The sequence below is a fragment of the Fukomys damarensis genome, unplaced genomic scaffold, assembly GCF_012274545.1.
Source record: "Fukomys damarensis isolate Sample0158 unplaced genomic scaffold, DMR_v1.0_HiC HiC_scaffold_6, whole genome shotgun sequence".
NCBI lineage: Eukaryota > Metazoa > Chordata > Mammalia > Rodentia > Bathyergidae > Fukomys > Fukomys damarensis.
The window spans coordinates 32,015,636-32,038,117 of NW_022900918.1; the positions used below are offsets into that span (position 1 = coordinate 32,015,636).

A 22,482-nucleotide genomic window follows, 5' to 3' on the forward strand; every position below is an offset into this window, starting at 1 on the left:
GGGACCGTGTTTTTTTTTTTTTTTTGGTACTATACATAGTATTGGTTTGCTTATTTATTTTGTTTTGTTTTGCCACACTGGGGATTGAACCTATGGCCTTCACATTGAGGTAGCCATTCAGACCTAGTCCTAGCCATCCATCCCCCTGCCTTTTTTTTTTGAGACAGACTCTCACTGAATATATGTGTTTTATTTCAAGAGGGAGCATGCATATTTCATTCAATCAGTAGTCAAGTATCCAATCATTCACATATTTTCTGAATAGGTAAATCTGATAAAAGTACAAATGAGTATAGAAAAATTCTTAGTTAATTGATAACTTTTTTTTTTTTTTTGCAGTGCTGAGGTTAGAACCCAGGACTTTATGAATTCTAAGTAGTCACTCTCAGTGAGCTACATCCTCAACTCCTAACTTAACTATTTCTCTGAGCCTAGGGTATTATTTAACTTTCAAGCCTAGGGAGGGTATTAGTATCTTACTCACTTTCCTGCCACTGAGACACAGTACCCCACACCTACAACTTCACTAACGGAGGAGGAGTTAATTTAGCCTCATAGTTTTGGAAGGATTTAGTCCAAGGCAGAGAGGCTGTGGAAAGCTGCTGTTGTCACAGAAGCCTGGGAGCAGCAAGAGAGAGGCCTGGGGAGGGAGGCAGGCCTTCCAGATCTCCCCCGGGTGACCGGCCTCTCCTGAGCACGCCCCACCTCCTCCAGCACCCCACGATCCGATCACCTTCCGAAAGCCCAACCTCAGAACACAGGAAGCTTTAGGGAGACATTCTAGATCTGAACCAAAACAATCAGCAAATCAGGATCTATTCTAGAAAAGTGGTAGACAAAGTATGATACGACATTCTGAAGAAAAGAACAACAGACGACTTCAAATACTCCAAGATGTTTTGATTCAAAATAGCTTCAAATAAAGTGTCAAAATACTTGCACTCTTTCATTGAGAAGTTTTGTCTCAGTCTGTTCTCTTTTTCCTTGTAGGTGTGGCTGGATCTCTTAAAACCTATTGTGAAACAGATTCGAAGTAAGTATACCCATATGTTTAACAGTGGTGATAAATACAAAGCCAATAAATACAGAGCCAGACATGTTTCTTTTTGAGACACCTTTTGTTGTAAAGCACCAGTGCCAGGGATTCCTTTTTTAACCCGTGATTGTTTGCCATCATCCATTTACCCACACGTTGTAAGAGTGTTTTCTTCTGCAATCTTCATGTGTTATAGATTGATTGCGAAAACTTTGCCTGGAAAACCAAGTATCCTTTTTTATTAACAACTTAAAACTGTTACAAAGTCCCGGGATAATTGAGCTTGTCTGTCTGTGCCACCGTTTCTACTGTCACCTTTGAAGGAGAAAGGTAGAGCCATGTATTCCTAAAGTTGATTGTGGGTCTTCTGTTCTCCCCCTTCAGAGGCTGTAAACCAGAATGTTTTGTTGTCTGGGGGAAAGGGTGCTCAAAAGTACGCATGTGTCTCATTGCTTGTGTGTTTCTGATTGGCGCGAGGCTCCCAAGGAAGTTTGGACTGTGTGTTGAGGATGTGACGGAGAGACAAGGTTAAAGAGGGCCTAGCAGAGGAGGAAGAAAGAACACTTGCTTTTTGTCTTCCTTTCCACCACGCTTCGCTCTGGCTCCTCCTTCCTTCTTTCTGCCTTGGGCTGAAAGCTCTGTTCCCAAATGGCCATTTCCTGCCCTCAGGACCTAACCCAGTCTGGCTCCAAAGCTACCTGGCTTTCGTTCAGCTTGAAGTTCACAGTACCTATGGGATCATTTTTCTAAGAAACCCCACTGAGGCACTTGCAGCAGTTTATGAGGACGTAGTAACCACACAACACGGTGCTTGTATGGCCTCCTGCAACTGAAATTCATGTTGGTCCTCCGTCATTTCAGTTGAGCAGTTGTGGATGCCGAGAATGAGAGAGCCGTCCTTTATTGGATGTTTACTGGGTGTCGTGGGGGATCTGGCCCCTGCTGGCAGTGACTGAACGTGAGCTGGGGTCACAGTGCTGTGAGCAGCGGGCAGTGGTGACCCAGAGCCTGCTGACTGCTGTCTGGCCCTGCGGTGATCTGTAAGGGGGACACCGTTTGTGGTGGGAGCTCTCTGTTCAGCAGGTCATCAGGTGGGAACCAGAGCAGGGTGGTACCTTCTTGTCTTCTCCGAGTGCTGTATTTTGTATATGATCACAAAAAGTAGAGGAAAAGATTTTTCCTTTCATAATAAAAGCTAATGTTAACATTTGGATTTCATAGACCTAGGATGTAGCTCGCTTACCTAGTATGCATGAGGCTCTGGGCTCCATCTCCCGCAGTGCCAGTGATGATGCCAAGAGTATTTCATTGCTGTACTTTGTATTTCCTGGAACATCACCTTACGGCTGTCATTCCGAATACAGAACCTGTAAGGTTGTTATTTTACTGTGGCCTTTATACCACCACATGAAAGCCTGACTCACACCTCCAATTATTGTCTTGAAATCTGTTTGATGTTCTCTTTTAATTCTGGAAAGTTATCCATCTTATTCTTCGTCTGTTCCCCCCACCCCACCCCACCATCTGCTTTCTGATTTTTGTCATAAGTCACTGGAAAGATGGCTGAGACAGTTATGAAGGCTTTGGTGGGCTGTGACATGGGCAGGGCCACCTCTCCTTTGTGTTTCGGAGCTCAGGGGGGCACCAGGGCCCTAAAACTTGTTTGATGAGCATGGTAGCAAGCGTTCCTTCTAGACAGTGGGATGGAATAAACTGCATAACTGGCTTATATACACATTACCTCCTTAAATTATCCAAAGCCTATATTTGGATAAAAGTTGCCAATTCAATGCATTGCTGGAGACAGATGGCTTTTTTTTAAGAGTGAGTATAATTGAAGTCCCCAGAGGAAGGTTTGATCATTCCATGTAGCACTGTTGTGACAGTTTTTCGAAAAGCAGATACCTGTTTTTCCGTGCTATAAAAGTCACAGAACTTGGTTAGGTAGTGGCTTGGAGGGGGCAGACATACTCTGGGGAGCTTCGGAGGAGATGTGTCATTTGGTGTAGACTGTGCCTTATAAAGATGGTTTATTAGTGGCACTTGAAACACTGATCAATAAATGCTGTACTGAACTTTTGTTGTTCTTCTCCCTTAGGGCCGAAGCACGTTGTTGTTAAGTTTGTGGTGAAATTCTTTCCACCTGACCACACACAGCTCCAGGAAGAACTCACAAGGTTAGTGGTTTAGAAACTGGGTCTTCTTCTTCTTATTTTTTTTTTTTTGCTACAGTGTACAGAGGAAAATAGAACATTAATATTCTGATATTCTGAAGTGATAACGCGTTTTCACAATACTTAATACAGCAGCATCTGTTCTGTGCTCCACAGTCTCACTCTCCTCTCTCCTTCTGCCTACAAAAATGGAGGGAAAAAAAGCTCCAGGTTTTCCCTGTGTTCTTTTCCTGGTTTCTTTAAGAATGTGACTGGGGCCAGGGATTTAGCTCAGTGATGCCACACCTGCCTCACAAGCACAAGGTCCTAAGTTTGATCCCAGTATACCCCAAAAAACATAAAAAAGAATGTGACTAAGAGGTAAACTGCACTTGTAGCCTGTTATGTCGTATTTTCCATCCTATATCTGTCACGTCCTGAGGTACTTTTGGGAGATGAGTCCCTTCTGGGAAACCAGGATGTCGGTTCAAGGTTTATCTTTGGTGCGGCATGGATGGGTGAGTGTGTCGTGGGTCAGATTCTTGGACTGTGCAGACCAGAGGGAGAAGCCGGCACATTGCTGTGTCAGACGTGGTTTCGGCCATCAGTCCTGCCACTCACTGCCCCTGTGACCAGCCAGTTACTTGTTTCCCCTGTGCCACTGTGAGTTCACCTCTTAACAATGCATCCTCGACTAGTTGCTTTCAGGATAAGCCTGTGGTGTGACTAGGATCCAGTAGGAACACTGTAAATGTCAACTGTCACCACCGTCATGAAGGGCGCCATCACCTCAGTCATTGTCACTGTCGTTACTGTGTCACCATCATGCCCGCCATCGTCTTGATCATGGCCACTCCTCATGTTACAGTGTAAGACAGTACAGTGGGTTCCAGGAGAGGTCAGCTGGGTAGGAGCTCAGGAAGATTAAGCTGCCTTTTGGGAGTTCCTTTCCAAGCGCACTGGTGTGACCAGCCAAATTCTTGTCACACGTGCTTTCCATGACTATCGAGTCTCTCTCAGTACAGCGCATAGGATCTTGGGTAACCTAGCTTCACTTCTCAAAGGGGTGGAAGACAGTCATACAGTCACGGGTACTTATTAAGTACGCACCCCATGCAAGCACTGTTCTTTGCCTTGGCGGAAGGTCGTGGCGAAAAGAGAAGTCTTAACTCTCGTGGAAACAGAAAATGACTAAGTAAGGAAAATGTCAGATCACGGCAAGAGGTCTTGAGGTAATCAAAGTAGGATGAAGTGATAGAAATGACATTAGGTGCTAGGCCTGATGATGAGGACCCTGAGGCATTTTCTGAGGCAGAGCTTTCCAGGGAGAAGGAAGTGTCCACAGCGGGGACAAGTGCCATACATTCACATTCTCTGGAGAGGGTCCGTGAAGCAGGAACACTGAGGACGCTGTGCAGGGTGGTGGGAGAGAGGCTTGATGATTCGTGAGTGTTGAAAGGTTAGATCTTGAGGATGCTGGAGGGGGGAGTATAAATCACAGGGAACCCAGCCAGGGGCCTTGCAGTATCCAAGCCAAGATGGCGGCTGCAAAGCAGGTGGTAGCTGTGGAAGCAGAGCCAAGTAGTTGTGATTGGGACGTGTAGTGGAGGATAGGCCCACACATCCTGGGGATGGGCTGGAGGTGGAATCTGAGGAAAGCAGAGGAGACCTTCAGACCTTAGACTTGAGCGACAGAGTTTGTGGTGGCGGCCATTACTACAGTGGGGAATGTTGAAGTAGAGGATAGGGAGGGACAGAGTCAGGGTTGGTTATGTTTGATGGACCTATCCGCCTTCTCACAGCTATCTCAAGGAGGCGATCGGGGACAGGCGTGGAGTTGCATGGAGACATTCTACTGCTTCATTTTCTGCCTGAGTCGCCATTGATTGTCTGCCTCCACTCACAACCAGCAAGCCAGTGAAGGAGCTGAAGGTAGCCAGGGGTTGGCAGAAGCCACCAGCCTTCTGGGAAATAGTTGCAGTTTAATAGAATTTAGTGTGGAGGAGGGGAGCCAAGCTACACAGGCCTTGGACCTTCGTTGGACCCAGGTCTTCACTGGGGCTGCTCTAGCAATTTCCAGGGCTGCTTTCTGGTGTTGGAACATGATTGCTCTGAGCTCAGTGCCCTGAAATAAATCAAGGGACAAGTCCAGTTGGTGGTCAGCTGGTGCTTTTCCTCCTACCAGTCACTGGGCCTCTTTCCTGCTTAGGAAATTATAGGCATAAAGTCCCCTTCCATTTTTCCACTGAAAATTCTACTTAGCAAATCACTTTGCACCTTTTTCATTTTTTGCGAATCAACTTTTCTACCATTCTGATCTTGTTCTAAAGCTCTGTGCAACTCTTTCCCGTGAAACCAAAGGTACCTGGCCTCTTGCCAGCTCCTCTGTCAACACTGGTAAATTCCTGGTTATACAAGCGTCATTCAGCAAGGCAGGCTTTGGTTTGGGTTGTTTTCGTTTTCTGCCTCCTATGTGAATCAATATTTTAGAAATCTTTTCCAAGAAGAAAATTCATTTGGCTCAATGTTGAATAAAATCGATGTGAGATTTCTACTGTGTCCCTCCACTCCCTCCACACCCACCCTGGTACAAAGTGTCACATGCAGGGATCCTTGCAGCTCCACCAGGTTAAGCCTTCCACACTCAGATTCCTGCAGGAGCTGCCCCTTCAGGAGGAGACCGTGGGGATTTCAGGCATTTTTCTCTGCTGGCCCTCGGAGGTTGGGAGAAGCTCCCATGTTGTTGGGGCTTTGCTGGGGAGATGAGGAGACATCCAGCTTGGTCTGCAGGTAGCAGGGCCTGTGTGACTCCAGCTTTGCAGTTGGTTCTTTGACTTCCGGGAATAGCTTTCCGCTTCCCGTTTATATGGCTAGAGATTAAATTGCACCTCGCTTTTCAACAGGAAGCCGAATTCCTTTCTATTTATTGAACTACTCATTCAGTGGGCTCTCGTATTACAGCAGCACCCAGGCTCCTAGAAGGAGACATGAGCCGACCAAGGTGCAGGGAGAAAACAGCAAGCAGGGGTCCCCAGAAAAGAATCTTTCCTCACCGCAGAGCTCAGAGTCAGTTTTCTTGTGCCGACACTCAAACCGGGGCCCGGTCAGGTCCGTTCCTTCTGGCTGAGTGCTTATCTTGAGTGGCTCGTCCTGCTGGATTTGCTGCTCTGGAACGCTGGCTGACATTCCCCTAGTCTGTCAAGGAAATGAAATCACTTCATTTAATGAGAAAAGAGATTAAGGCCTCCCTGGTGAGGTCAATGAAAATAGATGTGTTGCACATAAAGCCCCGGATGGCTGTGGTGCGGGCCTTGCCATCTCCTTTACGTAAAGCCCCTCCCATTAGTCTTGGGCCCACCTTCTCCAGGGAGAGTCCATTCCACTCTGAGCCCTTGGTTTTCAGGGTGTTCCTGAGTTTCATTTTATTAAGCAGATTGAAGTCAGCTTCCGCTCCTGTACGTCCGATTGGATCGGCTTCTGTTTAGAGTGGCAGAGGTGTCGCTGAGTCTGAAGTCAGCATCACAGCCAGCGCGCTCTGCTTACAGCCTGTGTCGCTAAGAGTGACAGTCCGTACCAGGAAGGTATTTCTCACGTTACCCGGGCCTCTGAGCAGGGACAGTCAGCACAATCAGGGTGACACTCTCTTCCTCAAGACTTTAGAAAGGATGGGCCCTCCTCGTCCCCATGTGCATGGCCAGAGCCCACTGTCACCACGCAGCCCCCAGGAGACTGGCATCAAAGGTCCCCGAAGACAGACTAGGTTGGTGACTGCCCCTGTGTGCTCCCGTGTAAACACAGGGCTCTGTGTTGGAACTGTGGAGTGAGAAACTACTCAAACTGTCATGCTTTTAAAACACAAAGCTCTCATACTTATTTGAAAAATCAACTGCACATTAGAATTAAAGCTTTTAGGTCAGCAAAGTGTTGGGTTCTGTCTAATCCGGAAGATGCATTGTGCTGCCCCTCACATTGGGATCTGGAGGGGATGGTTGGGTCGGTTCATATTCTCCACTCTGCTTCCCTCTGACTTTCCAGAGAGTGAGTCTAGGTGAGTGAGGGAGAGAGAACACCAACAAGCCGAGGGAGGTTGGGTAAAGGTCACCCTTGTCAGCTCATAGAGCGCAGTGGTTTTGGTTTGGTTTGGTTTTTATTTGCTGCCTATACAATTGGCCTCTGTTTTTCAGTTCTTAATAATGGAACATCCCAAAAGACTTAAAGAGGATTAGTGACTCTCTTATTTTAGAAAGACTGCTAGCATTTATTGAATGTTTTTGTCCTAGTCTCTGTGTTCGCCACACGTTATCTCACTCAATGTGTATGGAAACTTCAGTTGTCGATATCATGGTCTTTTTTTTTAGAATTAAAAATAGGGCTAAAGGTGCAGCTCAGTGGTAGAGCCTGCCAAGCACACACAGGGCCCTAGGTTCCATCCCCAGCATGGCAGAAAAGTAAAATGAAAAATAATTGTTGTTGCAAAGATAGTAACTGAACAGCATTGAAAGAGTATAAAAGACTAAGAAATATTTTAATATTTTTACTTGCATCATGTTGCATATCATGTTAATGTGATACCTTTCTGGGTTTTGCTCTTTGGTTTCCTTCCATCTCATTTACCACCGTGGCCGTACTTAAAACTCACTACTTTTCCCCCAGCTGTCAATTTACATCCGTTTGTTCTGAAGTAAGATTCCCTGTGTGATCGCATATTACAGCTACTTATTTCCTGGGCCTTTTAAATTTGGGATAGTCTCTCATTTTTTCCCTTCATGATATCCTACCTCCTGAGTCTGTCTGCGTCCTTATAGTACTATTTAGCTTATTCTTCAAACTTCTCTATTTTCCTGTAAACTGGGGGTTTGTTTTAAAGGCTTCATGGATACAGTTAGTCATTTTTGGCTGAAGTCTGTCCTAAGTGGTTTTACATACTCCACATCTCCATTGTGATACTAAGACTGCTCACTCACTTACAGTGGTGACATTCTGATCTTTCCATTGCAAAGTTCTGTTCCTTCAACCCGATGTGCCTCTCCAGTTTCCTCAGTGATATTATTACCGGTGAGCAATCTTTGCTAGAGTCAGTGATTTCTCTAGAGGTTGTGAAACAAAGATTTTCTAATCTCATTGTTCCCGCCATGTTGTAAGTTGGCATTCTCCTGCATCCTGTGGGCTCCCTGACAATCCCAAGATGTCTCCCACCAGAGAAGCAGGCTACAAGCTCAGTTGTTCACATTTGGTGACCATTTTTTGATTATGAAATTGCTTTAACTATTCTACAAATAGTAATAGATTCAATTCTCTCTCTCACATAATCATTATAGATGCATGGATTTTCACTAATTCATCATGTTTCGATTCACTTTAATCATTCTTACTATTATTGTTCAAGTGGTCATAACCTTTGGCCAGTGAGACCACTTTAAGGTTCTTCTTTTGCCCCTCTGGTATAACTTACTTATTTTCAAAAGCTGCCTTGCTTCCCGTTAGAAATTCCAGGGACCTACCTGTGTCCTTCCACTGGGTACCGCATGAGGGACAAAATCTGGTTGCTAAGGGTTGCTATGGGAGGAGACACAGTTTCCAGGCACTGGGCAAAACTTGACAGTACCCTTCTAAAAATATATGAGTTTGTGTAGATTTTTCAAACCCATTTTAACATTGCACAGATTTTTACTTAATTTCTTTGATGCATAAACATCTCTTTTATACCAGTGGTGTTGAACCTATGACACAAGTGCCACAGCAGGCTGCATGTGTGATTGAAAGCTCTAAAAGTTTTGCCATCCCTGTCTTATACCAAAAAACGTTGACTTGCTTTACCTAATAGTAATTTAAAAATAATGTAAATTGTGTTCTGCAGGTCTGGTAAGTAAGGCTTATGGAAGGTAGCTAAAGTGAATATTACATTACAAAAAAGACATTTTTGTCTTCCTGAGTCACTGGCAAAGCTCGTGCCACCAACAATAAAGTGCTATTATTATCTGAGCCATGAAGCCACTTTAGAGTATGTTGGCTAATCCTGTGAAAAAGTTTTAAATGTTACACACACGCACACACACACACACTCACACACGGTTGTAGGGTATTAGTTGTACCCTTTTGTGACTGCCTCTATCAAATGAAACATAATGGCCATTTGTGAAAAGATGACCACATATGCCTGGCCGTTCTCTGTCATTCTGGAGTGGTGAGTATGAGACCACAGTGAACAGCACATCTGGCACCCGCAGCAGCCCTTCTTGTCACTTGGTTTGTGCACCTGTTTTTGGTTTCCTACGATGTGCGTGGGTTATAGGATTGAACCCACCTCTCACGTGGCCCTCTGCTCCCGTGTGACGCCCGTCTCTTGGCCTTCGCAGGTACCTGTTTGCTCTGCAGGTGAAGCAGGACTTGGCTCACGGCAGGTTGACGTGTAATGACACCAGCGCCGCGCTGTTGGTCTCACACATCGTACAGTGTAAGTTCTGTCAGCTTTCTTGGATGTTGGAACTGACACAGTGATCTGATTGTTAAAAGAAAAAAATCACACACACAAAAAAAGCAGCCATAAGAATGTGTTGTCTTTGCCGTTAAGCTTGAAAGCCCGAGGTGGAAGAGAAAATAGCGCTCCTAAATTCACAGAACACACACATCCCCAAATGTTAACATATTATGAGTTCTGTGTTCTGGTGTTCATCTCTTTTATTGAGAGATGAATATGCATTTGATATCTCGCTGGTCTCAAAAGAGAAACTTGGATGGATGGCGGCCAGATAGGCCAAACTTGCTCTGTCCTGCCCTTGCATTTAATATTTGTTATTAAATATGGCACATTACCCTTCATACACAAAATTACCACTATTGTCACTTCTCTCTGGAGTTATTTTACAGAGGAGTAGAACGCTTAGGGAGCAAGTGAGTTTCGATCATAGATTGCATTGCATTTGAGAAGGGCACACTGAAAGGCTGATTCAAAAGAAAAGAGACTTCGATGCGTTGTCCTGGAACCAAAGGAGAAGCCAGAATGCTTCACCCATTTACACTGAATGATGACAGGAAGATGCATCACCAAATCCATAGGTGGTAAAAAGCCCAAAATAAAAGAAACTTAGAATTTAGTTGATTTTTTTCCCCCACCGTCAGGTCCTCATTGTGCTCAAAGTCTGTAATTGTAAATTCATCCATTTACTAAAATGTGTGCCCAAATCAGTACTTGGGTACTTTGACCTGAGGGTCATTTGCAGAGGGTGAGAAATGGAGCCGCCTGACACCCCCTTCCCCAGCTGAATGGGACGAGGCCAGGGACTCTGCCGCCACAGCTCAGCTCTCAGATGTTAACAAGCATCCTTTTCCGTGGTCTGTTTACTGCCACGCTTCTGGAATTTTTGTGCTATTGTTAGTGATTTCAGCGTTTAAATTGGCCCCACAGCATGGTGCTGAAGGGCTGTTTAGTGTCCCCACATGCAGCGCGAGGTGCCGCAGGAAGAAATTAAGTGTGTTAGATGAGTCTCATGCAAGCGTTGGCCATGAGTTCAGTGGGAAAGAATCAATGATGTGTATTAAACAAGACGTCTCTCAGCAGAAACACATAAAAAAGTCAGTCAGTGAAATTGTTTCAAGAGTCTTCCAGGAGCCTAACCCTGAACTTCCCCTAGGAGTGGCAGTTCAGTAGGCACAAATTTTGCCTTCACTGTGACTTTATAAAATCATAGTTACCTGGACTTTCTTGAGATCAGAGAGAGAATTGCAGAAAAGTCAAGTCACCATTGTCTGGGTACCATAGACAGAATGGCGGCGTGCCTGAGGTGTCCCTCACTTCTGCAACGTTTTCTGTGATGGGAGAGCAGCAGTTTGACTCGAGTTAGGGACTCGAGTTGGGGCAAGCATGTGGCTGGTCTTAGCAGGAAGAAGCTAGGTATTCCTCCTGTGGTCCAGCTGTGGCAGGTGAGATGGCGCTGTTTCGCGCAGGGCGAGTGTCCGTGGCTGTGATTTATGGCACCGCGCAGCATACGGCTGAAGGTGACTGCCCCAAGTGTGCACAGGACAAAACAAAAGCAACGGCTCACTCACTTTTCCTCAAAACACCTGGGCCCTGGTCATTAGGCTACTTTTTGTTCCTCTTGTTACACTGTAGGATACCAAGTGCAAACCGTGTCTCAGGGCCCTTATGGAAGGTGTCACCTGAATTTAGGGAAATTGTGCATCTGTTTTTAAGCCAAAGTCCATTTTTTCTTTTAAAGTTCTGTGTTTTAAATTCAGCAATGTGGAGGCCTGTGCTGAGGTTACACAAGCAAGTGCATTGCATTTGAGTAAGACTTTACAGTATAACTCATTATTTCAGACCACAGGAATATAAAACTAATAAAGTCCCTTTCAGTCTTTTGAGAAAACATTATCTGCATGTATACCCAATTACAGCTCTCTTTACTATCCACAGTAAAGGCTTTGAGGGTTTGGCTTCCGCACTATTACATTTAAGAGTTTCAGAGGATGATTTTGTGAAGTCCTACAACTGCGGGGTATGTCTAGAAGTTATAAAGTGATCACCCACATGCTTCATCTTACTGCTGAGAAGGAAGGTACACCCCCAGGCAAGTGGGGAGGAAAGAAAGGCGGGCTAATTTCTGAATTCTGTGGGATCAGGAGCATCCGCTGTGGTGCACAGCAGTGATTGAATATTTCTGAATGGCCACTGCAAAGAAATGGTATATGTTGAGGTGGTCCATATGCCACAGACCTTGATCTGATCATTACACATTGTATACACGTATTGAAAGGCCTCACTGTACCCATTAAATATATGCAAACAATATGTATCCATTACAACATGTATATTAAAATAATAAGCAAATAAAGGCAGATACCAAGAACATGTATGGCTGAAGATGGAAGACTGTGAAGTTTTCTTTCCAGCCATCAGCAGTGAGAAGGGGTGGGAGTGTTTTATGTTAGAATTGTTAACAGTGCTGTGCCCTTGTATCCCCATCTTTGACCTGGATTCTTCATGACAGCCTTCCAACCGGGGCTTGTCTGGTACTGACTGCAAACTCCTAGCTTGCTAGCAGGGCAGTGTAACAAACTGCGAAGTCTTCATCCTACTTGACCTGTTTTTCTTCTTCTGTTTCTTTGTAGCTGAGATTGGGGATTTTGATGAAGTGTTGGACAGGGAGCACTTAGCGAAAAATAAGTACATACCTCAGCAAGATGCGCTCGAAGACAAAATCGTGGAGTTTCACCACAACCACGTGTAAGTTGCATGCTTGGCTCCACGTTGCCTTTGAGCTGCGTTACCCTCTTCCTCCCGAGGTACATGGGTGCGTGCATGTGCGTACACACACACACTAACTCACACACATTGCACACCCATAGCCATGACGAAATACACAAAGCCAGGGGTTGGGGAAGAAGAGCATAGAGGCTTCCTGGGATGTTGTGACCCATCCACAAGGACCCAGGGCCTCGCCTCCTATGAGACCCATGAGCCTGGAATAATAGGGCACGGAGGCTTTGGAATAAAAGGAAGAGTGTAAAACCCAAGGACCATCCAGTTATCGGCTTACCGGGCTATGGGCCAGGCACATAGTGATGGAGGCACAGCCAAAGGATATTGTAAAAATCTAGAATCCTTGTGGTAGCTCCCTTTTGTTGTCACTTTTTGGTTTGTGCTCTGATCAGAAGATTTTCAAAGATTCACTGAGCTTCTTGTTGGTCGAAGGCCTGGCAAGAGTAGGAAAGAGCATTGTGCCTTGAACTCGGTCTGCAGGTTGAGGTTACTGTGGACGGAACATTTGTTTAATACAGCAATGTTTTGCTTTTAGGTGACCTTAGAAGAAACTCTGAGATTCCAAAAATCTGGCCGAGTTGGAGACAGACTTTTGGGGTTTTGTGTTACCCGAGCAATAGAGCTTTTGTCCTAACTGCTAGGCTCTGGGTTTACCCAATGGGAGGCTTGGTGTCATCTGATCTGGGAGCCTACTGTTAACAATGAAGTGCCTTTTATTTCCCAAGAGAAGTCACTGAATCTCAGATACACACGGGGAATTCAAATCCTCTGGCCTTTCTCTTGACTTTTTCTTTGTCAGTGGACAAACTCCAGCAGAGTCAGATTTCCAGCTCCTGGAGGTGGCCCGACGGCTAGAGATGTACGGAATCCGCTTGCACCCAGCCAAGGACAGGGAAGGCACTAAGATCAACTTGGCCGTGGCCAACACTGGGATCCTAGTGTTTCAGGTGAGAGTGCTGGGGAAGGAGGGAGGGAGTAAAACAGCCTCTTTCCCCTGATGTATGTGGGTGGCCGAGCTGAGACCTCATCGCCGTTTTTAAGTGAACAGGAGCAAGTAACCACATCTCAGGTTTCTGTTTTCCAGACTCTTGGCTTCCAGATTCTTTTTTATTTGCTCTTGTCCTGGTTGGGAAATCTATATTACAGATTCATTTGTGTTTATTGACTTTGGAGGCCTACAGAAGCCTGTCTTTCTCAGTGGGCCCATGCTTAGAACATACTATAATGGAATCAAGATTTCGGACCCCGGAATAAACACCTTTTCATACTGGAACATGGCATTTTGCTGTAATGTGATCCTTTTTTAAATCTAATTTGGGTTGAACCAGCTTCCTTGGTCTTTAAATATGCCTAATTTATAATGCATGATTCATATTTTGGAGATAGAGCAATTTCATACAGTCATAAAAGCTGTACCCTTGCACTATAATAATCTGCAGAAGAAACAAACACTGTACTTGAATTCTTACCTATATTTTACCCAAGGGCATAATGATAATCCCACTCTCAAAAATGTGTGCTCTCTTAATCATCTGCCTGTTGGACCATTTTATTTATCAATGCCCCTCTCTTACTAGCTTCATTAAAATGACATACTTGCATTATTCTACAATGTTATGTTTGATAGCTTCTTTTGAAATCATCAGTGAGATCACGATAATGAAAATATTCACCACCCTTGTATTAATCTCTTTTCTATTGTATGATATATCTGAGGCTGGATAACACAAAGAAAAGAGGTTTATTTAGCTCACAATTATGCAGTCTAAAAATCTGAATGGGCTGGGCTTGGTGGTGCACGCCTATAATCCCAGCACTTGGGAGGCTGAGGCAGGAGGAACGCTGTGAGTTCGAGACCAGCCTGAGCTACATAGTGAATTCCAGGTCAGTCTCAACTACGTAGTGAGACCCTGTCTCAAAAAACCAAAAAAATTAAATAAATGAATACCTGAACGGCATGGCAGTAGTTCTAAGCAGGGCCCTCTGGCTGTGTCCCCTCATGGTGGATGCAGTGGTAGGAGCTCATGGGAAAGGAAGTGATCACATCAGCAGACAGGAAGCCTAAGAGCGACTGGGGTCTCCAGAGAACTGCACTGAGGACCTCCCACTAGGCCCACCTCAAAGATGCCACCACCTCTTAACATCGCCACACCAGGGACTGAGCCTCTGGTGCATGAACGTTTGGGGAACACGCTTAAACCACTGCACGCGCCCCCCAAAGTGTTTCCGTAACACCCTTCTTTTAAACACAAGCAGTAACATGTTTTCATTTCTAATGGCTACGTAGGAAACATCTGCTATGCTTATGAAAAGGGTCAAATTTCACCCGGTTTTGAAGTTGTAAAATATGCCTGCCCTAAAGCCCCTCGTGAGCTGTGCTAGCTGTGTTTACGCTCTGTTCTCCGTGTTTTATCAAGAGTTGCGGGAGTTCTGGATTCACACATCAGATGTTTGTGACAGATGCTAATTATTACACCTTGGAACCACATCCCAAGAAGAATTGGAGTTGGGTTTCACGTCAGAAATGACCTCCTGAGAGCAGGGTGGTATTTGAGGAGGTGACTGCTCCTAATAGTTTTTGACCTGCAGAAATAATCCATGTGCATCTGAGAAGAAAACTAAATGTAGTTTCGTTACCACTATTAAATTTCAAAATCACAAACTTCAAACATTTCTAAAACATTTTACGGAAGGAAGGGAAGTGTCTCACAATGGAATTAATTTGCTTCTGTTTGATACAGTCTAAATATTGAGCATTGTGGGGTGATTCAGTCATGGTGATTCAGCCTTTCAGTCATGTGCAGAGGCTGTGTCTTTGAGTTTGTCTTCTGCCAGTGCCAAGTGGATTCCTTCCTACCGTATTGAATAAATGCGCCTGGCGTTCCCAGCGCTGCAAGGGAATCTTAATTTCGGCGGGGTCAGGGAGGGTGTGAGTTCATGTCTGACCAGGTACCCTTGGTCCTCCCCCACATCCCACCTGTCTAAAGCCACTGTGTGCGTCCCTCGCAGAGGCCATGGTTGACCACGCTTTCTTCCTCGGCCCTGTGATTCTGCGGGAAACTGGCTGGACCCCGCAGTGTGAGTGCTGTGGACAAGTGGCCTGTTGTTCGTGCTGTATATTAACACTGGCTGCTTGTGAAGGCTACACATGGCTCTCCCTGCCACATTAACACTGAGGCAAAATAAAATACAGCCATGTTGCCCTGGCTGTCGCTGGATTTCCTATGAGGTTTGATAAGATTAAGGGATATAAAGCCCTTAGGACTGTGCCTGCTACTCCAAGAGGGATGGCTGCTAGTTAGTGAGGTGGTTGTCATGGGTGTATTCTTATTTGTCCTTTTATCATTATCTTGATCAGCTCCTCCTCTCCTGGAAGTAGACTTAGTTTGAACACCAGGTCATGTAATGAGTGAGAAATAATGATCCAGGAATGTGGATCGCCCGATAGCCACAGATCTGAGTGCTGCAGCTGAAGGCATCTTTCCTGAGCAGTCGAACGCCAGCCCCTGGGCTGCTTGTTACGCACAACCTGGCTCACGGGTTGCTCTTTCCTCTTAGGGTTTCACCAAGATCAACGCCTTCAACTGGGCCAAGGTGCGGAAGCTGAGCTTCAAGAGGAAGCGCTTTCTCATCAAGCTCCGCCCCGATGTGAACGTAAGTGGCTCGGGCTGGAGGAGACCAGTAGTTGAGGGCAGTGCTCGGCAGGGCTTGCCCGGAAGCTGTGGCTAGCTGCTACTTGTGGGCCAGGGATTTAGCTCAGTGGTTCCACCACCTGCCTTGAAAGCGCAAGGACCCGAGTTTGATCCCCAGTACCAAAAAAAAAAAAAAGATGAACTGTGGTGTCTGTGTAGATAACCATATCCAAATGCTTGGTAACCCATGGTACCCAGAGAGGGTCAGGAGTATGCACAGATGTATATCTGGGGACAGGGTCATTTACTAAATAGTCTTCATGGAAGGAAATAACAAGCAACTGAGCTGTTGCTGTGTGTCCAGCCCTTGTCCCCACTTCAAAACCTAGCCCACATTCTGCCCTGATGCAGGCATAGCCCTGCCTACCAGAAGAATCCCCACCTCTCATGAGCGCTGTCATGCCCACATCACAGACAGAGCTCATTCTCACAGACTCCCTAGGTCTTCCCCGTTTCCCACAGAACACCTAACTGTGTTGGCCTCTCTGTGGGGTCAGAGTTGGAAAGAGAGGATAGATAGCATCTTCTTTGTCTGAAATGGCCTTGGAGGAAGTGGTGTCTGTCCCCAGCCGGGACTTAGGAGTCCTTCTTCCTGTGCGATACCAAAAAAAAGTGACCAATAGCAGCCTAGGTTATAGTTTAGCTCCAACAAGGTTCAGGTAGGCCTCCACAGCCTGACTGGGAAGCCAACACCATTAAAAATGGTTCTCTGTGAGACAATGCATTTTGAGTCCAGAAAGCTGACTTGCAAAGACAGAGCCACCGCACATGTCTGTACATTGGGTCTGCCCCAAACTGAAATCCATCCTCTAAAATAGTTGTGAAATGCCAGGAATGTGAAGGACTGTGGTAACTTCTGTTTATGTAATATGGCCACTGAAATCGGCAGTGTCCTGTGTGGGAGTAGAAAATCACCATATTCTCTTTCCAGAGTCAAACGACACAAATTTTTCAGCTGGTGGTAATACCTTTGCTCTCCAGAAATAAGTTGCATTTCCTGTATAGTTTCTGGGGCCACCTGGAGGCTTGAGGCGTGTGCTGGGTTCCAGAGACATGATGAGAAAAGTCAGTGTTGATTAGAACCATGAGGCAGAAAACAGAAAGAAGAAATGTGTTTCTGCTATTTTAAACAGGCAGGAATAAAGATTTTAATACTTGGATTTTCTTCTTGTGAAGGAAGTGTAAGCCAAGTAAACATAATTTGTTTATGACTTCTGTCAAGTGGTGTCATTCATGCTCAGTCTGTATCACTGTTTTCCATTTCTGTGAGGAATTCTGTGGGGAAGAAGATGGTTGAAGAGTGACTACAACCTATCATTAGGAACAACTATATTTTACTAAATCCTTGCGTTCGTGGTCTTGCTCTAATAAAATACATAACTGAAATATTATTGGACAAATTCATTTCTACCCCTCTTCATATTTCAACAGAATGTCTGTGAGCAGTGGGGAAAAAAAACCATCAAAGTATCTTCTCTTTTTAGAGCTCATACCAGGATACCTTGGAATTCCTAATGGCCAGTCGGGATTTCTGCAAGTCCTTCTGGAAAATCTGTGTCGAACATCATGCCTTTTTTAGACTTTTTGAAGAGCCCAAACCAAAGCCAAAGCCTGTTCTATTTAGTCGAGGGTCATCATTTCGGTTCAGGTAAGGGCGCCAATCCACCCCATTTGCTTATGATGTGAGCATTCTTTTCTGTGACTTTCCTTAACACCTATCATAACTGCTGTGACATACAGGAAGTCAGTGAGACAAACACTCATTGGAAGTTGGCTGGAGGCTTGGTCACTCAGCTGGCTCCTGGGATCACCCTTTTGGGCCATCTGGCAAGCTACCCAGCCTCAGGAACTCCTAACTCAGTGTTCTAATGCAGAAAGGATTTCCTTTCTCTGTAGAAGCAGAAGTGTCTTATTTACACTTGCTGTTATTCCTAGACTGATAGGCAGACTTACCCATCAAGTCTTAGTTCAGTTTCTCCATTCGCTTTTCAATAAATACCGGAGTGTACCACATGTCAAATACTGTGGTAGGCCTTGAGAATCTAACTTTACCAAATTGCCCCTACTTTCACAAAAGGCACAGACTCATGGGATGGTTGCTTCATAACCAATCACTGTTCTTAAGTGCGTTTGGTTAACTGAACATTCTTCTTATATACAAGGGAAATAGCAAGAGATCGAACAGGCGCATGAACACTGGTTCTCTTAGGATTGCTTTTGTTCCTCGCTAACAGAAGACTAGCGCATCTCCTAGGTGTGGCAGGAGAGGATGTAAAGATGACGTGTTGTGTTTGTGTTTAAATGAGAATGTCTCGGTGTCTTTTCCCTTTCCTTTGTGGTCTTCGCTGCAGCGGTCGGACTCAGAAGCAGGTTCTCGACTACGTTAAGGAAGGAGGACACAAGAAAGTGCAGTTTGAAAGGTAAGTGGGAGGGGCCGGAGATTTAGCTCAGTGGTTCCCGTGCCTGCCTCGCAAGTGCAAGGGCCCGTGTTGGGGGGGGGGGGAGAAAGGTAAGCAGAGCAAAGCAGGTTCTCGACTACGTTAAGGAAGGAGGACACAAGAAAGTGCAGTTTGAAAGGTAAGTGGGAGGGGCCGGAGATTTAGCTCAGTGGTTCCCGTGCCTGCCTCGCAAGTGCAAGGGCCCGTGTTGGGGGGGGGGGAAGAAAGGTAAGCAGAGCTTCACGGCTAGCTCCACCCACCCCAGGAACCTCCACTGGTGCTATAAATGGTTCTTCACCCACGCTCACGGTCTACCGAGCAACAGAGTTCAGGCTTCACAGTCAACCCCAGCAAGCGTGGGAGAAAAAACCATTGCGGGTCCCTGGGGCAAGAGGGAGACGGAAGAGAGGAAAAGCCTGGAAGAGCGAGGAGAAGGGCGCTGAGGCTGCCTGGGCCGTAGGGACAGCTACTCAACTGTGAGTCTTTAAATATTTGGGGACCTGATTAGAAAGTGTTACTGTAAACTTTTTTATCTGGTAAGGTCCAGGTGAGAAGAAACAGGGTTTATCACTATTACTGTTGTTGCTAGCAAACAACCTGATCGTTTTAACTCTTTACATCGCCTCCTTGCAATCAGGGTTCTTTTATTCCTTCGTGAAACCTGGGGGACCCTGAGGCTCCAGGAGATGACCGAAGTAGTCCCCTGGTCTCCTCAGTAGTGAGTGACCACTGGCCAGCGGGGTCCAAAACTAGTACCCTGCAGCACTGATCTGTCACCCAAGAGGGACTCAGATGATGGGTAAAGGAGGAAAGGCTGACCCAGGGTTGCTGAGTGCATTGGTTTCTTTCTTTTCTTCTTCTTTTTTTTTTTCATTATAAGACATTCAAAAGTCACAGTAGCACAGAGAGTCTATGTGCATAAGAAGTATGAAACATAAATGAATTTCACATTTAATGTGGGTGCCACCTCTACATATCTTATTCTGTATATTCCGAAATCCAAACTCTAAAACACTTCTGATCCAAAGCGTTTGAGATAAAGGATTGCCAACCTGCCTTAACATCTCAGCAGGCTTGTTTCTGGTGTTCTTTTTCTTCCTTTGTTGGTGGCTACAGAAATGGCTAAACCACCTTTGAACCATAGCCTTTCTTCTTTCTCTCTCTCCTCCGGAGGCAGCCATCAGATTTATGTTCCCGCTCACACATCCTAGAAGAGTACAGAGAATTGCATGTGCATTTTTAGTTCATAGAAACACCAGCATACTGCACATGGTTCTGCATCTTTTTTTTTAACCCTACCCTGTTTTTTGACACCTATTTGAAGTGTCCTGTAGTGTTATGGAATGTTGTATTTTATTCCTCTCGTTCCCCATTGATAAACAGTCACATTATTTCAGTAATTTATTATGATTTTGCTGCAACAAACCTGAGTCAAAACTGACGGTTTCTCATTTCCTCTATCTAGAAATGTAACTTTCAGGGGGCTTTTGCTTATGTACCTAGCGACAACCCCGTACTTTACTTGGATGCTTAGCAATTAGTATTTTGAGGACCTTGTAAGAGGTGGCCAGCTATCTCTGATTCTGAATATGAATATTTTCTGTGTGAATTTGAGAAGCAAAGCTGATGGACTTTGGAATGTAATCTCTATGTATTTATACTACTACACGAACTAAGTATTTGAAAAGTTTCTAATGCCTGTTCGTGGGAAACAGGAAAGTGAGGGGCCACCAAGAAGGGGAAAAGATACAGGAGCTGTGTTTGTCTCTTCTCTCCACAGCTGAGTCTTTAGATTCTTGGATAGGGAAACTCTTTCCCCTGAACTTAACACTTTGGAAGAGTGAGCTGATGAGTGGCAATCACTCTGTTATAAAACAGATCTAGAAAACCCGTGTCCAGAGACCTGGAGTGATTCCATGTTGCCACAGCTTGGAGTTCGGCCTCTGAAGGCCCAGCAGCCCCTCTGCCTCGTGAATTTCCTCACACCTAGGCGCGACTGCTCAACTGTACGTGCTCCTTTTGCGTCTGGAACCAGGAACTGAAAAGAGCTTCTTCAGGATGTGCACAACCCCTGGACCATGCCAGTGTTAGAAAAGGATGGCCGTGCATGTCCTACCCGGTCACATTTGTAAAAGTCCTTTGGCAACTTAACAATTTAGAGAGACCCTGTCTCAGAATAAAAAGGGTTGGGGATGTAGCTCACTGGAGAGGCCCTGCGTTCAGTCCCCAGTATAGAAAGAAATAAAAGAAAGAAACAAGCCAGAGGCTCTTTCATTTCGTTTAAAAACAAAACTCTTAACTTTCATTCTCTTGTATGATTTCTTCCAGAAAACACAGCAAGATTCATTCCGTCAGGAGCCTTGCCATGCAGCCTACAGAACCAAATTCAGAAGTGCCAAAACAGGTCAGGAGTGGTGACTCACAGTTCTGTTCACCGACTTCTGCCACTGAGCTCTGGCCTTTACAGTCTGCCTTCCTATCCTTCATCTCTACCTGGGGATGTGAACAATTGAGAGCCTGGTGTAGAGGCTTTGTCCTCTGTTCCCAGCCTGGGCACAGCAGGCCCTGGAGTATGGCCTATCTTCAGCTGCTCATCCATGTTCTGAGCCCCTGTGAAGTTCTCTTTTTGGACCTGAACCCAGCGTAGGGATAGAAGTGTCCCCTGGAGCCAGCTAAGTGGGTGCTTGTGGGAAGCCATGGGGACCTGCTTTGCCACTGATGGGTGTATCTCCAGCTTGTTGCCACGTCGGAAGCCTTTGCCGGTGCAGAGCTGGCATTGCGTTCCCAGGGCTCACGTTACAGGGTAGTGGCCACAACTGGCAGCAAGAGACATTATTATCACTCTTGCTCTGAGGGTGGCGGGAGCTCATGTTCCCCAGTGTTGGTCTCTGGGTATATTTTCAGGGTTTTCTGTCAAAGAGAATGAGGGCTTTTTGGAGGGAAAACATGGAAGCAGTTTGTGCAGATCCAAATAGAGAACTTCTAGGCTATCCTCCGAAGTACAAGGGGAGAAGGTGGTCAGCATCTCTCTGAAGGCTGTATCCTTCTGTCCCCGCCTCCCCTTGCTTGGGAAACCCTCATAAAATGGAAGGGCTGTCTCATTCCATGACTGTGGAAACCCAATCTGAAACTGAGGTCTTAGAAGCAAAGATGGTGGCTCACTTGTGCTCCTCAGCCTCCTCATCCTGAAGAACCTTCTGGAACATAACAAACTGACTTCGGTGGGAGTGTGTCTTTCTTGCCCCGAGAGAGTAGAGCAACCTGTCCCTCACAGCCGTTTCAGCCGCTGGAAGCCTCAGGAGATGTAATTATGTTGTGTCTGCCATTTTTAGCTCTAATCTAACAGTCTACCGTTCCTCTTCATTTCCCTCTCCGCCCAGTCTCCGAAGAGTGCCAGCCTTACATTTGGAGAAGATGCCCCATCGCCCGGTGGCCGGAGCTGCCAGCAAGGAAAGGAACTGAAAGTTTCTGCTGAAGAGCTGGGGTCCCACCAGAACCCCGCTCTGAAGAAGAGCCCTCCGGGGAGCACACTGGCAGACGGAGCCACTCGGGTGCCACGGGAGGAAGAGGATGAGGAGGAGGGCGTCAAGGACCGGGTCCAGCCCAGCAAGCCTCAGCCCCCGCAGCCAAGCACAGGTCCAGCATCCCGGGCTGCTAGAGGCAGCAGTACTTCCATTCCTTTCATTGACTGCAGTGATGTAGATAGTGAATACGACCTTCTCAGAGAACAAGCGTCCCAGTCACAGTCCCAAACAAATGACAATTATGAGGGTGATTTGACCAGTGGTGTTTATCTGCTCTCCGGGGATGAGAGGCGAGCAGAGGCTAGGCATAGGGCTTCCCCTCCCTCTGCCAAGTCTTCCCGGCCTCCTTCCAGAGAGTTTCTTGATGATGATTCGGCCGA

The 22,482-nt window shown here is 45.9% G+C and overlaps 1 protein-coding gene across 7 annotated transcripts in view; it reads left to right on the forward strand.

Annotated features, from left to right (window-relative positions):
* The window catches only part of Farp1 (FERM, ARH/RhoGEF and pleckstrin domain protein 1), a 256,913-nt gene that overhangs the window by 192,042 nt on the left and 42,389 nt on the right, over positions 1-22,482 (forward strand). For all 7 annotated transcript variants that reach the window (XM_033760943.1, XM_033760944.1, XM_033760945.1 and 4 more), the window contains 10 exons: positions 991-1,033; positions 3,135-3,213; positions 9,546-9,643; positions 12,298-12,412; positions 13,248-13,395; positions 16,007-16,102; positions 17,625-17,788; positions 18,492-18,560; positions 20,907-20,982; positions 21,959-22,214. In XM_033760943.1, coding sequence (XP_033616834.1) covers positions 991-1,033; positions 3,135-3,213; positions 9,546-9,643; positions 12,298-12,412; positions 13,248-13,395; positions 16,007-16,102; positions 17,625-17,788; positions 18,492-18,560; positions 20,907-20,982; positions 21,959-22,214 — 1,144 coding nt within the window. The remainder of the gene's footprint in view (positions 1-990; positions 1,034-3,134; positions 3,214-9,545; positions 9,644-12,297; positions 12,413-13,247; positions 13,396-16,006; positions 16,103-17,624; positions 17,789-18,491; positions 18,561-20,906; positions 20,983-21,958; positions 22,215-22,482) is intronic.